Source organism: Panthera tigris, chromosome D4 (assembly GCF_018350195.1).
Source record: "Panthera tigris isolate Pti1 chromosome D4, P.tigris_Pti1_mat1.1, whole genome shotgun sequence".
Classification (NCBI taxonomy): Eukaryota; Metazoa; Chordata; class Mammalia; order Carnivora; family Felidae; genus Panthera; species Panthera tigris.
Genome location: NC_056672.1, coordinates 43123749 through 43140713, shown reverse-complemented (window position 1 = coordinate 43140713; position 16965 = coordinate 43123749). Strand labels below are relative to the sequence as shown.

The window sequence follows — 16965 nt, the reverse complement described above, 5'->3', positions numbered from 1 at the left end:
TGACAACCAGATAAGAACTATTACTAGCTTCGTTTAGTAATTAATACATGGGTGATGAAATTGAAGTATAAGTCATTCACACAGCCAGTAGGTTGTATGCTCGTAACCACTGTTCATTGCTCTCTCTCCCAACTGACATTTTTACTTTGATATTTCAAAGGCATCTCCAACCTAAAATGTCCAAAATGGAACTCCTGATTTACCTCTTCAGTATCTTATTCCTCTCCCAGTCTCCTCTGTCACAGCACATGATTCTACTGGCCACCCAAATGCTCAAGGACATTTAGGAGTTATTCCTGACCCCTCACTTTCCCCAACTCCTCTCTTCCAAATGATTCCCCAAGTCTATCGATTCTCACTCAAAAATGTATCTGAAATTCCTTTACTTCTCTCCATCATCACTACAGCCACCTTGACAAAACAACAACAACAACAATAGCTAATGTTTACTGATGTTTTTTAAGCCCTTCATATATATTAACTCATTATAATAGTGTTAGGAGATGGATACTGTCAGGAATGTTGTGAAATGGGCAAAAGAGATCACTGGTTGTCCTTTCAGTGGAATGCTGACATTGTCTAACAGACCTTCGGGGTGGCAGGCTGTGTAATTAACTCTATGGAAGTGTAAGTCTTTGTCTTTGGCCAGACACAAGTTTCCTTGTAGAGGGCTGGTGATGATACAAATGTTTCCAGTCCATAGTGATGGAAATTTTTTTTTCTGTTCATATAAGTGCCAAGGATTACTGTCTGGTAGAAAATAGACACTTTTCTATATCCAGTTCTGGTATGAATAAGTTTTAACATCTTACTGGTTCTCTTGATAATTCATGAATTCAGTACAAATTCTGGCATGTGCTCATTTTGTATTTATATGGGTCATAGTTTTTCCTTTTTGAAAATTATATTTTGACAGCACTCTTTTCATCCCAAATTCTAGATGATAAAGTTGAGGCACAGAGATTTCGAATGCCATACTGCTAAATAAATGTCAGATTCAAATCATGGCAGTTGATTCCAGAATCCATGTGCCACCATATTGAATGTCAGGTGACCGCATAAGCCATGATCACTGAAGCCACTACCTTTCTGCTGGACCACCACAACAGCCACTGATCTGTTTTCTTTCTCTGTTAGACCTTACTAAGCCATTCTTCACCCTGTAGTTGTAAAGCTTTTAATTTTTTCCCAGAATACCAGAAGAAAAGCCAAACTCCTTGTCAAGGTTACATTATGCCATTCTCCATCTTCATTTCCTGCTCTTTCCCCCCTGGTTACTAGCCTCCGGCCACACTAGTCTTCCTTCTCTTCCTTAAATGTGTGTAATTCTTTCCTGACTCAAGGTTTTGGCAGGTGCGTCACCCCCATGGATGACTCTCCTTCTTTCTCTCAGTTTGTAATAACTCCCACTCATCCTTCAGGATTCAATTGACATGTGTCTTCTCAGAGAAGACTTCCTTGAACCCCACACCTGCTGGAGCTCCTGTTAGACTCTCTTAGATCACCTCTTCATTTACCCATAGCAGTTACCAGCCTCTGAAAATCAAGTGTGAATCTTTATGTAATAACTATGTCCATCACTAGATCAAACTTCTGTGAAGTCAGAACTTCATGTAATAGATGGTCAGTAAATATATATGTTTATAATGAGTAAGTGGATAGGTAAATAGAATGGTGAGTGTTGACATTATGAGTGACTTGGTTTGTTCTTGTGTCCAAAGACTGAAAGCAAGCTAAAGAGACAACAGTCTTGAAACTCAGAGAAATTAAATCATACCTCTTAGTTCGGGTATCGGCATAAGAAAACAAAATTTTTTTCCTGTTGTAGGAGTTTCTTTCAGTCTTTTTAAAAAAGCTGTTGTGCCCAAATTTAGTAGTGGGATTCTTCATTTTATATTTCTTATGGCTGTACTCAAGGCAGTAGATGCTGGCCTCATTTCATCTTGATGGGATATTAGGTTATCACGTAGCTTGAGGAACGTTTAAATTCTGTGTGTATCACACTTCCATTTAATCTCAATAAAAGTACTCTTTTATAGAAGAAAAGGATTTGGGGGCAGCTTTGAGTCAGAGGCTGCCTTCAGTGATTTATACATAGCTCTGATCTCACACTGCCTTATCATACAAGCAGCTACTCCAGTAAAGGGTCTGAAGCATTTTGGAGTTGTTCTTATGTTAGGGGAACCCAGAAAGAGCTCCTATTTTTCTGTCCACTTTTTAAAACTTAATATACACAGTGTTTTGGGAAAAAAGAAAAGATAGACCACTAACTGTATGTAGCAGATTCAAATGGAGCCAAATCACTCTGTTCACAAATAAAACGTGAGAATACATTTGTTTCAGACCATCTTTCTCTCCTATTGCTTTTCTGACTTGTGCACACAGAACATAATTTAAAAGTTGGGTTTTCTTTGAGGCCAGTCTGATTATTTAAAAAGCCATGTCCCAGGGACTAATATGCCATTATAGCTTACAATGCTATTAGTGCATTTTCAGTTCTCAACTTAATACCAGAATGGAGTTTTTAATGCATATCATTTCCCCTGATTTTGATACAAATCTAAAATATTGTAAACTCAGAATACTTTCCATGACCATTTTTTTTCCTTCATATGGAGTAAAATTGGTTTATTTTGCAATTTTGTAAAGGTTTCTTTCCTTTAATTCAACAAGTTTGGCAATGCTTTCCAATGAAAAGTTCAGTTCATTAAAAATGACCTTAATGGACGTAACATATATTGGTGGTGACAGGGTCCATACTTTATTTTGGCACACACGGATCCCATTAATTTGTCTTTGTCACTCTCTAGGGCTCCTCTGAGCAATAGTTCAGACTTAGCTTTCTGAAAGTAGCTACAGAATGAGCAATAAGTAGAGATGTTGGGAGGAGCTGACAAATTTAGAACTTCTTGGTTTGCAGTAAAGGCTTTTCTAATGACTACATAAAAATGGCTCTGTCTGCTCTGTTGAATTTGTTATTGATTTTTCTGTCTCAGTGCACATTGGGAACAATCTATGGGGATCAACTGTATTTGACCCAGGGTTGAAAGAGGATGCTTTTCCACCCAAGCATTTTCTAAACTTTCCTTATTAATTTTTGCAACTCCCTGTAGGTCCCTTTTTTATTCAAATAAAGGTAACTAAGCTTTGTCCCTCAGAATAAATTCTGGGCTAGATTCTAAGTGTGATGCTTACAAGTAAATCTTCAAAAAGCCTCAGAAGTATAGAAGTATAATATCCTCAGAGGCAGGATGGTGGTGTTAGCTGGGGAATGACTGGCTGAATTTTGGGTCAAATTGTACTTCTCTCTCACATACCAGTAGATACGACACCTGCCTCAATTTCTCCAGTTGTAAATAGGTGATTATTATACATTTTTATTCCATTAAAAGTTCTCTGGGAAGATGAATAATTCTGGAAGTGGCCCAATCACAATCCCGGTTAACATGTAGAGAGATCTTCCTGCAAACCAGGTACTTCACATGTACTAACTTAATCCTCATAACTCAAAGATACAGGTGCTGTTATGCTCATTTCACAAATGAGGAAATTGCAGCCAACGAGTTAAGTGACTTGCCCAGGTCCCCTGTTGCTAGTGGTGGATCCAAGATGAACACCCAGCCAATCTGTCCCTGGAGCCCACACTTTTCACCACTGCTGGTGCACACTGCTGCCCTGCATAGAGGTATGATCAATAACTAAACTGCTTTTTCCTTTGATCTCAGCAGGGCTACATCCTTGTTTGGGCACACAAACACACAGACTTACCCCTCACCAACTCACATAGTTGGCAGCATTATATACCTGAAATTTTTTTAAATTTTTTAAAAATGTTTTTATTTATTTTTGAAGGAGAGAGAGAGAGAGAGAGAGAGAGAGAGAGAGAGAGAGCGAGCATGAGCAGGGGAGGAGCAGAGAGAAAGGGAGACAGAGAATTTGAAGCAGGCTCCAGGCTCTGAACTGTCAGCTCAGAGCCCGATGCGGGACCCAAACCCACAAACTGTGAGATCATGACCTGAGCCAAAGTCGGACACTCAACCAACTGAGCCACCCACGCGCCCCATATACCTGAACATTTTTAAATTTTAGGAAATTACCTATGGTTTCTGCAGCTTTTCTCAAAGTATAAGTAAGAATCGCTCAAGTACGTATACTGATACAACATATATGATCATTGGCTATAATCCTTTCTCAAGCACTAGTTTTGGAGTGAAAGATTCAAATAGGTTCTATCACAATCTGCCAAACATCAGTTCATACCAACATCCCCCAAACCCTTTCCCTGTATATTACATTTTCCTCTCATTTATGTTATTTGTGAATTACCATGTACTAGCTTAACTATTCTAATATTTTAACTCAGAGGAATGCACAGTAGCAGAGAGAATTTAGGAATTCAATAAATAATTCTCCCACATTTCTTTTTAAATCAATAATACTATCACACTGTGCATACTCAAACATCATATTACATTTCTTAAATACAGCTAGCTCATTTGTTCAATCTGTGGATAAGTGACCAATACTCAGCACTTTGGACATAATCCTATCATTCCTATGGTAAGAATGCACTCAAGGTTCTTTGAGGGCAAGGACTGTCAGGCTTATTTTTACAGTATTTGCAACTGGCACGGGGCACGGCACAGAGCAGGTGACTTATGAGCAAACTTAGCTTCTTTCATCAGGAGATGTGAACAATTTAGCAGGTCTGCTGACCCTCCATAGTCATCTAAAATATACATTCAGACAGAGAACTTCTATTAAGCATGCAGTTGCAGAGAATATAATGGAAGAGAATGATTTAGGTAGATGGGAAGGAGGCCAGAAAGGAAGGAGTTGAAAGTGAGTGAGGTCATGACCATTGAGAGGTAAGGGCTGATTCAGTCTGGCCAGCATGGGCTTTTGCTCTGCTATGTGCCAATTCTCAAAATTAAATGCTTTTGTGCTTTTTTTTTTTAATCCTGTAATTCTCATGCTTGAACAGCCCTTATGTTGGTGTAATGATCTACAAATAGTATCTAAATTTCTTGATCTTAGATGATGTCACTTTTGATTCTTAAGAAATATATCTGTTTTTATATATATATATATACAAGATATTCCTTTTATTTTCTGTGGCCTGAGATTCATGAAAAGAATATAATTCAGGCACCTTGTATTGAGGATATAAACAGCCAAACTATCTGGACCCATTACTGATGTTTGATTCCCTGAATATTCTTTGGGGGAAAATATAAAAACACATGTCACACAATTAACATTTCTAGCCACTTTTTTTTAAATGTGAATTCACATTCTTCACCACTGAGTTAAGACATCCACATTCTCAGACAACTAACTTGCTGGATATAAATACGGACTAATGTAAACATATGCTTAAATATTATATATTTAAATACTATTTCCAACAAGGTAAACAAGGCATTTAATGACTACATGATCACCATGGAGACTCTTATTGGCTTTTCCTTCTGTATCTAATTCCTTGTGGGTTCTGTTCACACAGATGCATGACAGGAATTTCCCTTTGCTTCTTATTGAATCAGCCCCATCACTAAGCTGATGCCATCTGGCATCCAGATATTACTGCTGCCTTTGGCCTGCCTGCTTTCCTTTTTCTTCTTCCTTTTTTTAAATGGCTTACACCAAGATTATTTATGGCAATACGTTTAAGACCTGACTATTGTGCTGAAGCACAAAAATGTTTTCTTAACCATGAACTAAAGTTGTTAACTGGAAATCTGATGAGATAACTCAAGATTTTTTAAGTGCAAACACGATCAAGGCATAGAGGACCCCCCAATCCTACTTTTGAGAGGACAGCACCATTAAGGCTCTCTGACTGGTATGTGCCAACATTTGAAGGATGGATGGCTGGTTCCAATGGCCTTGTTGGTCACTTAGGGTCCAAAGTAATCGCCTGTCTCCTATTTCTCGCTCAAAGCCATCCAAGCAGAACTCCTGGCAACTGAAATAAATCTGGGAGGAAACTGGCTTCCCTAGGTACCCAATTAGTCCTCCCTCCCTCCTTCTTTCTGGGATGATTTGATTCAGAGACCAGAAAGTCTAAAAAGAGAGACTCAGAGCCTCTGAAGCATCTAGCCATACCTTTACGCCTGCCTCCCTTAACAGATTACACTTTGCAGGGCACTGAGTGGCCTGTTAATGGCCTGAAGGAGTTAAGGAAATGAACAATTTCCTTCCTGTTCCAAGTTAGATCAGGCTTGTTAAGAAGGCCAGCTGATTAACTTCCTGTACAGCAACAGTAGACATGCAGCCTTTACATGTCCTAGAGGACACCATAGTATCATATTTGTTCAAGAAATTAAGCTGTCAAAGTGGTCGTTATGCGTACTTGGCTTGAGGTGGTTGTCATGTTTCTGCATATAACTCAACAAAGACTGAAAGTAAGTTAAAGATAGGAGATGGGAAACCAGGTCATTTATTTAGCTACTACCTGATTAATGAACGCAATTATACTACCATAGTGTAGTTCTGATCCCTCACCAAATAAAAGTACAATATGGAGGGCTTAAAAAATACCTAGAAAGCTATCCCCACATATTTGTCCGTGGAAGCAACCAGCTGGGCTCAATCTGGCATTTAAATCCTAGACAAACCAAAAAACAGACTCTTAATTATAGAGAACAAACCGATGGTTACCAGAGGGGAGGGAGGTGGGTGGGTGAGGGGTGAACAGGTGATGGGGATTGAGGAGGGCACTTGTAATGAGCATGGGGTAATGTATGGAAGTCCTGAATCACTATATTGTACACCCGAAACTAATATTACACTGTAAAAATAAAATGATAGAAAAGAAAAATAATAACTTATGAAACCTAAAAAATAAAATAAAATAAATGATGTATCCTAAATGAGACTTTCATCAGCTGGAGGCAAATTCAAAACGACATACTTCAAATAACAGCCAAAGAGAATTCCCTCAGTCATTTTTCTATATGCCCCTTTCTAGTGTTGGAAAGGTACTGATCTTAGCCTTAAAAAAATGCAACTCTCCCAGAATCTTATTATTTTTAGAATTCTAACTCTAATTCCTTCCGTGTTAATTGGGTAGCAGGGATTTCTATGGATTGCTTAGAGGGCATCTTCGAAGGCAAGTTCACCTTATTGTATTTATTTGTAAGACTGTCTGTGCTCGATCAGCTTCACAGGCTAAAACCCCACTTGATTAGTCTTGATTAGGGGCTGGATCTTGTTCACACTGTTTTGTTCAACGAGGAGAGACAAAAATACCTGGCTTGAAGATTCTTGCTGCTGGTTGTCAGAAAAATCTGATAAAAACCTGTGCCTGGATCAAGTCAAACCATGGCCACTAGTGAAAAATCAGTCTAGATGCTGTGACTCTCCCGGGTAGGTTAGGAGATACTTTTTTCATATCATGAAAATATGTTCCTCACAATGAATGCTCCTACTTTTGTGCCGTATGAATCAAATACATCACAAATAAACCCGTTTGTTGCTAGAAAAAAAAGCAATTAACGTCTAAAAGTATTTCCAAATAAAGTTGCAGCTTTATATGATGAATTCAATATATTAAGGACATTACCATGTGACTTAATCTCGATCCTTATTTCAGGTATTCTATGTGACTGATATCTTCATCTGTATCCGCTGCATTGCATTTAGTTTAGTGGAACAATAATACCAGTGTGCACACCTGTTCCATCAAGTTTTGGTTATTTCTTGGAAGTTTATCAAGTTTGGGTTGTTTCTTGGAAGCTCAGTGTTTACTTTTTAATCATAGCTTTTTCTAAACATACCTTAGAGCGGTTGCTTTCCAACATACCTTTGGCCAGAGTGCTACCCAATTATTGGTGGGACTACCACAAGCATCTAATACTCAGTAACAGTATTGCCATAGGCTAAAGACTTTAAGGTACTTGTTTTCCTATATTGTCTAAAGAGACAGGCTGGTGATCATATTTTTATTTTACATAAGGGGAAATAAATGATATTTACTGTTTTTACTATAGAACTCTCCATATTAGGTGGGGCCAAAGTGAGAGATAATAGGTCTGGATCACTATTCATGCTTCTCTGTAGCAGTTCAGAAGTGACAGGCACAGCTTCTAAACATCGCCATTTAATTTAAGCAATGTGAGTCTCTTTGGTGGGGGGAAAGAAAGACGTGCTGACACTATATCATTTCTTCATTATACTATGGAGAGTAATTATAGGTTGCTACACACATTTAGAAACTAGCCTATGTGGTTTAAAAAAGAAAGAATTAAGCCCATGCAAAATTATGTTTTTTAAATTCAAAATCAATGAAAAAATAATGTGACACGTAAGACCTTTCCTAGGGTTCAGTGCACTAAACATGTAAAGCATATTAAGATGTGGAAACCGGATACCTTTCATTACATTATTCTACAGCTGTCATTTATTTCATTTTGGTATAAAAGTAATTATTGTTCTGAGCATAACAGTATACATTTCCTTTCCCCAGCACTGGCGCTCCAATTACAATCTACTTCAATTCAGATTAATCATGCCAAGATGGCAATTCCATTACACCAAGAGTAAAATTTAATAATCTAATATATGGCTATAGTTTCAACGGTGAAAACTATGTGGTTAACTACTTTAGGGATTTTATTAAGATTAAAGTTCAACATAATGCATCTTAATCAGACCTTCCCTGGAAAACACTCATTACAAAACATGGTTGACCATAAGTCTATGTAATCCTTCTGCAGAGGCATTAAGCTCCACTTACTACTTTCATCTAAGAGGTATCTAATAATGGGAAAGATGTTATATTATTGATGTAAGATGTTTTGATTTAATTTCAACTTTATTATATTACTTAACTTCGGTTATAATACAGTACTGTATATAGGATTATGCTTTAGACCAAATGACAAAATATTATGTACAGGCGAGCGGTTTATTTAAGTAGAATAGTACATGTCTGGTTTTAAACGTATCTCACCTAAGAGTGTATATATGGAGTGGCATCTTTCTGTGTCTTAAATAGGACCTTAGTGGACAAAGAGTTAATCCCCCTCTAAAATAAATTGCTTACTTCCTCTCCAGCAGCACGAAGGCCTGTCCGGCCAGGTACTGGCAGGAGAGAAACAGAAAGTTTTAAGCCTTCATATATCCACGTAAAGGTTGCACTGTGATCTTTAAACATCGCCTTTTCTCCAAAGTTCTGCAATGGTTAAAAAAGTCACTTCTCAAAGAAGTGGAAAAAGGTGCTGCAGTGGGGCATCTGGGTGGCTCAGTCAGTTAAGCATCTGTCTCCGCCTCAGGTCCTGATCTCTCAGTTCGTGATTTCAAGCCCAGCATCAGGCTCTCTGCTGCAGCGTGAAGCCTGCTTCAGATCCTCTGTCTCCCTCTCTCTGCCCCTCCCCTGCTCTCTCTCTTGCTCTCTCTCTCTCTCTCAAAAATAAATAAACATTAAAAAAAAGGTGCTAGTAGTAACTTTATAGTACAAAGGTAATTTATATTTTGCTTACTGTCCTTTAAAGTATGAAATGTATTGCCTAATGTGAAACCACGTGACTGAAAAACAAATTTCATTTCTTTACAAATCAACTTTGGTTGTACCAATCTGTATTTTGAAATTCTTCTTCAATCCTTTGCTGTTTAGGGTGTGATTCAGGAACACAATTCATGGTCTGGCACACCATATCAGATTTAGGTTCGAACGGGATGAATCTGAGAAAATTCTAAATTGCTTTCGGATACATAGATTACAGTGCTGATTTATTTCTCTGGTAAAATTTACTTTATTTTTTAAAAGTTTATTTAGTAATTTTGGGAGAGAAAGAAAGAGAGAGAGGGGGGGCAGAAAGAGGGAGAGAGAGAATCCCAAGTCGGCTCTGCACTGGCAGCACAGCACCTGATGCTGGGCTCGAACTCATGAACCATGAGATCTGGTCTGATCTGAAACCAAGAGTTAGATGCTTAACCGACCGAACCACTCAGGTGTTCCTCTCTGGTAAAATTTAAACTGTATGTTGAATTTGAAAACCCTTCATATCCTACATGCTATACTGTGAGCTCCTGGACGGTGGGTAACATGTCTTATGCGCAGAGCCTAGGGTTTATATGAAATAAATTAATCGAGAAAATCATCACTCTGAGAAAGTGCTTTGATCATAAATGAAATACATCACTAAAGGGCTTTCCCTTATTTTAAAAAATGATGCAGCAGACATACCTAGTGCTTTCTAGTCCAATCAACATATAACTTTAATCAACCCATCAATCGGTCAGTCAATGTTTGTCTTTCTTATTGTTTCCTCTTCTGAAACATCTGAAAACTCCTTGCCTGGTGGTCTTACAAATTTCATGGCCTTGATAAAACTGGGCAGGTAAGGAACCATGATCAAGTAGGGCAAAGACTGGTATCCATGTGATCCCGATCACAGCAAGATAGGGAAAAGAAAAGCTAATATACTTCTTTTGTCCTCAAATATATTTTACCTATGCTTTACCTTTTGTGAGTGGCTATATTGCACAGCTGGGGTATAAGAAATGTGAAAAGCTGCCTAGACTTTCACATCCAATCTATGTTACATCATCAGAGGCAGCCTGGGCCTTCTCACCTTTAGCCTCTTGGAAAAGAGGAGGTCAGATTTTGGAGAAGAGGATGGGCACTACCCCTTCATTTCCTTCAAAATTGAAAAGTATTTAGAGAGCAACCATGCAATCTTATGTTTTGAGACACGCTTTGAAACTGATAAATCTCCAATGTGACAGCCCAAAGGCTCATTTCAACCCTTGGTGAGAGGGTGACAGCTGGCTCAGAACCCAAGGAAGCCACAATCAATGAGACCCCTCTTTCTTTAAACCAATCAGCTTCAAAAGCAAAACACCTTGTGGTTTCAACACTTACGAGGGCTCTTCTGACACGGCAGCTCCTTCTTCTAGCTCTTGAGCTTGCTTGTACCATGGCAGCTTGGCCTCTACCGGAAGTTTCTCTGAGAATTAAGTGCATGCACATAAGAGAGAAGAGGTTAGAACCATTTTGGAATTTTAGGGAGCTTCCTTTATGTCTTCACCAGTTCCTGATTTTGCACTACCTAGAAACTATATGGGTAGCTGCAAATAATAAGTTTTTTGGTAAATTTCTGCTACTGATGATGGTTATATGAAGAAAAGAGAATATTTTAAAATGTTTAGTATTACTAGTCTTTGTGCAGATATGCTTCCCTCTCATTATGCTGAAGAGCAAAGGAAAAGTCTTTTAATCATGAAAATCGTAACTCTAGGAACGCTGGCTCAGTATGTGTATGAAGAGTCATCAAACTATCTTTTCACTATTTCCTGTCAAAAAGATAGAGTGATATTTATTTTTTAAGGCAAACACAAAGTACAATAAATTATACTGCAATACTTTAATAAATCCTGACTTGTTTCTCCTTTTCCTTTTGACAAAGTGTGATCTATGCCATGTTGTCAAAAACAAACAAAAATGCCACTCTGAAATTCACAAAACATTGCCTTCCATATCTGACTCATTCAGCACCACCCTAATGCTCACTGACAACTGGAATATGAGTAACTTAGGGTCCACAACCCATAATTTGACTGTTTTACCTATTTATCTTACGTTGGCCATACAATTCAGGACAAGCTTCCTAACTACTTCCTGGGCAGGGGGAAAAATGTGAAGGAGAAAAAGAAAGAGGGAGGTCATAACTGCTCCTACAGAAGTCACTGCCAAGATTCCCATTCTGACATATTTATTAGGATCGTTTATAGGCATACTTGCCTTTATAGTATGAGCCAGTGAAGCTCTATCACCATTTTATGACATATAATTGTAAAGATGAAAGAAATATGTCTCTATATGCATACACCACAGAATTATACAGCATTTTCATGATGTTTAGAGAGCCAGACTCACTACTTAGTTGTGAAAATCCAGATTTTATTCTTGATAGTTAACCACAAACTGCTTTTCTTTCTCTGAAGTGGCTTGGTAAAGATAGAGCTAATAAATAATTGACTATTTTAAGTGGGGGGGGGCATCACGTCTGGTGCTCTATGTACAGCGATTGTTTATAGTCAGAAATCAAAGTGCGAGAGAAATATGAAGCTGCTGAGGCCAGAAGGATGTGCTATCATTTAGACACGCTAACAGGGTACCTGTGCAGAAGTCATTTTACAACTAGCTCACCTCTCCAACTAAGTGACGCAGTCAGTGACTCCTTATCTGACAGTGTGAGCCATTGCTCTGTCGCAGTAAGGGAGCATTAAGCTTGGTAATATTAGCAGGCCTACAATACTTTATTGTCTATTTGAAGTGGGTCCCGTAAGATGTACCGGGGGCCTCTTCTTTCCGTATTTAAGGATGCTGATGATAGTCAGGAGTTGAAGATAACATTTAGGACAAACTTGCTATATTCCAGGCAGTGAGCTAAGCACCCTGTTTGCACTATATCTCCTTTAATACATCATCTCTGAGGTAGTTACTATTATTAGCCCCATTTTGTAGATGAAGAAGCTGAGGTTTAGAGAGAGATGTAGTTATTAAAGTGAATCAGGATTTCTGGTATTTTGGGTTTGTTTATTTCCATTATATCATTTAGATTTCATGATGCCATTCACCCCCAACAAGGGCAACCTACAGATAGCAGAATAAAGAGCTACGCTGTGGCTGATTTTCAGAGAAATGTAATCTTTAGAGAAATAAATTCAGAAGCAAATGGGAATCATATTTATTTTTTAAATTTTTAAAAATGTTTTAGTTTTGAGACAGAGAGAGACAGAGCATGAGCAGGGGAGGGGCAGAAAGAGAGGGAGACACAGAATCTGAAGCAGGCTCCAGGCTCCCAGCTGTCAGCACAGAGCCCGATGCGGGCTCAAACTTGTCAACTGCGAGATCATGACCTGAGCCGAAGCTGGGCACTCAACCAACTGAGCCACCCTAGCTCCCGGGAACCATATTTAATATCAATAATAGGAGGTAGTTTATCACAAGGAGTTCTTCTGAATTGGCTTGTGACTTTGGCATTTTCTCTTGACTCAGACTGTATCAATATCAGCAAAGAGGTCAGATTAGTGGGCACGCTAATCTGAGAGACCCTGTATAATTATAATAAATCTTGCTCGCTAAGTAGAACTTTTTACAAAATTGCTTTTTATAAATTACGTGTAGTATCTGTTGAATTCTGATTTATTCCGTATTTCCATTTTAAGTTAAGATTCTGGCTTCTGGTCTCATATTAATGTTTTAATTCTCAGTATAATAAGCAACACCTTTCTGTTTCATCAGTATGTTTCTTCAGTATGAAGCTTCCCAATGTATTTCACGCTTAGCAAAGGAGACACTTTCGGATTCACTGCATTGTTTTCAACAGCAAGACATGTGGATAGTAAATCACTTATACATTTCTCCAATGTCTCTATAGTATCTCCCTCTAAGCAGATATATCTGCTACTTTTCAGCAATGGTCTTCAAACAGCTTTATGATCCAGGAGAGAATTATGTAAATAAGTAGTACTTAAACAACAATTTGCAATCAAAATTATTTGAAAGATTTTTTAGAAAGAGTTAAGTCCATTTAGTAGAGTCTAAGCTACACAATATAGTTTCCAAGAACCTTGGGATACTTAAAAATATTCCAAGGAGTTTCAAACAGTCCCTGAACGCACATAACAATGAAAAGGCTGGTAAGCGAGCACCTGTGGAGTTACCTTTGGGTTTATAGCAGGGAGTGGGTATGATGCATTCCTCTTTTATGTGGGGCTTGGTTTTGGGGCTACAACCTCCTGTGTGCATTCCACGATGGTCGATGCAGAGGACCACCCGATACCTGAGGCCCTGGCCGCATGTCACCGTGCACTGGAAGGAGAAGGCAAGACAGAGGAGACTCATAGCAAAGCCTTGTTCACTTTGCCTCATCTCTCACCTGAGACTTTAAAGGGCTGCCTTTATATAAGGACTCCTGGTGGATTTGTACCATTTCTTACCATTCATGGAATCTTTGTTATTTTTGGCTACTTAGGGTGAAGGTGGCTGAAAATTAAATCACTTTCAATTCTTAGATTTAGATGAGTTAGGTAGCATTCCTGAAAGCACCCACTGTGTGCCGAGTCCCAAACCAAGTAGTGAAAAGAAGGAGAAAAGAAACTGTAGCGTGTGCTCAATGTTGATTGCTAACACTGCATTTTAATTTTATTGAGTCATTTTGCTAGCTCCCACATGGACATTGACAGTTTTTTGAACAGCCATCATAGTTGACACGTATTATTGCAGCATGGCTGATCCAATTGATTATATGACACAGTCAAAACTGTTCAAGGGAGTTGATTCAACAGCCAGATGTAGATGGCACCTCCAGTGGTTCTAGACACCTGGGAGCAAGTCTAGACAGAGAGAAATGTCCAAGCTCTGATCCTGCTGCCACAAAGCCACGTAGTGAAGTGAAGTGCCATCTGTGTGGCTGAGGGCACAGTGGCTTATCTCCTCATCTTTCTATCTCTTTTGCTATTTCAAACCTTTGCATTAGCAGCCATGAAACCTCAAATAACACTTTATTTAGGCTGCTGCAACAGTTTCCCTAATGTTCTAGAATGTTCTGGCTTTAATTATCCTACTTCATCCCCATTCTGATTATTTTGCCATTTCCATTTCATCTTTCTTTTCAATGAATAATACACATAATTTTAATTTAAATCCACTCAGACCCTTTTTGGATATAGACAAAGCACAAGAAATACAAAATAAAACTAAACTGTGGTCTACTGAGCTCTATCATCCGAGCAGCTTCTAGAGACTCAGGATCAGTCACTTGGCCTCAGCTGCTCTTGACAGACATTTGCCTCTCCTTGCCACTTGAGGGAACGTTATGAGCGACAGAGGCTTCTGGAAGTAACTTGAAGAAGCTATATATATTTACTCATTTACTTTTGGCTGTGCTAGATTTGGGGCATGCCTACATCAGGGCTAAACTGGTGGGCTTCTAGACACCTCAAGAGAAGTGGGGAGCTGCACAGGGTAGCCGGTGGGGTCATGATGATGAGAGGGAAGAGTGGACTTACTCTCCTAACGAACAAAGAAAGAGGGCACAGTTACCGGAGACCACTCCTGTGCCAGCCATTTAGGACAGTCAAAAATGTTGCAGGGCTGCACGATGGGCATCTTAGGGGTGTACATGCATTTCCACTCTTCCACTGAGGTGACATGCCCCTGGATGTCCTCCTCCACACAGGAAACTGCCCGGCTCTGGATGCCCCCCCCACACGAGGAGGAGCACGCGGTCCACGGGGTGGCCTCCCACCTACAGAAGCAAGGGGAGTCATCAGGGCAGACATGCACATTGCCGAACCTCCTCAGTGACCTTTCCGACCAACCCCGTTCCCAGTGCCTACTGGGGCAATCAGGTTCTGAGAGGCTATGGTCAAGAGGACTGAGAGCCATCTAATGCCTAAAATCTGATGAGTAAGAGAGAAGGATTCAACGTTGGCAACAGTGCTTTGTAAACCTTGAAGCTCTACATAATGTAAGAAATACTGTTTGGAGAGCTGTCCACAGGGATATCTGTGCTGTCTCTAACCTACTCTAACGGGGGCTATTCAGTCCTTCTCCTTGTAGTTCGAATATATATTCTGTGTATAATATTTATATTATTTTATATTTTATAAATATATATTCTGCACATATATACAGTTATATATTTTACCATGATATATATATATATATATATATATATATATATATATATTTTTTTTTTTTTTTTTTTTTTTTTTTTTTTTTTTTTTACTAAATCCCATTTAAATATCTTCGTTAAGACCAAAACTGGTTACTCAATTAACAGGAATAGTTTGCACCTGGGCTGATACTTTCTATTTTCAATGCAATACTTTCTTACTTAGCTTCTGGATACTTGTGTACGAGAAGCTCATGAAAGATCAAGGCAAACCAAAGACACTCTGTCCCTTGCTTCTACAATCATCAGCTTTGGGACTACATGGATTCAGCACAATTCCGATGTTCAAGCTACGCCATCAATACACTAAGGAGCAAAGGTGATAATGTAATCTTCTTGTTCCCTAACTGTTGAGGGATACTGGCAGTTAGCATTCCCCTAATAAATAACTCTTGGAATTGTGAAGAAGTTTTGTTTTGTTTGGAAGGCTGATGGCACTGGAATCTAAAGATACAGTTTAGTAAGGGAGAAAAGAACAATATTATCAATAACATTTAAGAGAATTCCATTGCTTTTTAGATCTCTGCATAGCTCTGCTGCATTTGGGACTAGACGCAGAGAGAGATCTTTGGCCCATTTACAGAATATAGAATTTTGAAAAATGGAAACATTGGGACCGAGCTTGTCTTTCTTACATATATTCTGCTTGTTGATGAGGATTGCTAAGGAATTTTAAGATTTCCCTTAGAGTTATGAGAGATATAGTTTTAATGAGAGAAAAACAAAATGTCATCAAGTTGATCTACTTGAAAAGTTAAATTTAAAAACACTGCACAAGCATACCATGGAGACATCAATTATTTTATAAGTAGGATTCATGCATATTGAGAACCTGAATGCTCTTCTGTATGAGCCTGGATAATGTATGTTTCCCAGTTAACAGAATTTTCCTCCACATTTTCTTTGCACTGTTTGAGTCTAGGAAACAACTGTTATCTCTATTGCCAACAGCCTAAACATGCTGCCAAGTACAATATTTTCCTATGCATATTTCCCCAGGAGACACAAAAGCAAATGCTATTATGGGGAAACTGAGGCCCTCTGTTTAGCCCTTAGGAGACTTTCTGGTCCCTTTCAAGAAAATGAAGCAGCTCCATAGAGGGTCTCTCTTTTAAAAGGGTAATACCAATTCTCATTTATCCATGTAAATCTCTGGAGAGCTTCCCTCTGGATATGGATAACAGGTCTGATTCAGAATGAAATTAGGCTGAATATATAAGTACATATTCACATTACATTTGATCTGACAGTGAAGCGGGAATATGTTTTTGAA

General features: G+C 38.7%; 1 protein-coding gene across 1 annotated transcript in view; it reads right to left on the bottom strand.

The window, feature by feature from the left end:
• Positions 1–16965, bottom strand: part of ADAMTSL1 (ADAMTS like 1) — a 376924-nt gene that overhangs the window by 189138 nt on the left and 170821 nt on the right. Inside the window, exons 11-13 of the mRNA XM_007098528.3 lie at positions 15059–15263; positions 13678–13825; positions 10871–10955 (exon numbers count right to left, since the gene is read on the bottom strand). Coding sequence (XP_007098590.2) covers positions 10871–10955; positions 13678–13825; positions 15059–15263 — 438 coding nt within the window. The remainder of the gene's footprint in view (positions 1–10870; positions 10956–13677; positions 13826–15058; positions 15264–16965) is intronic.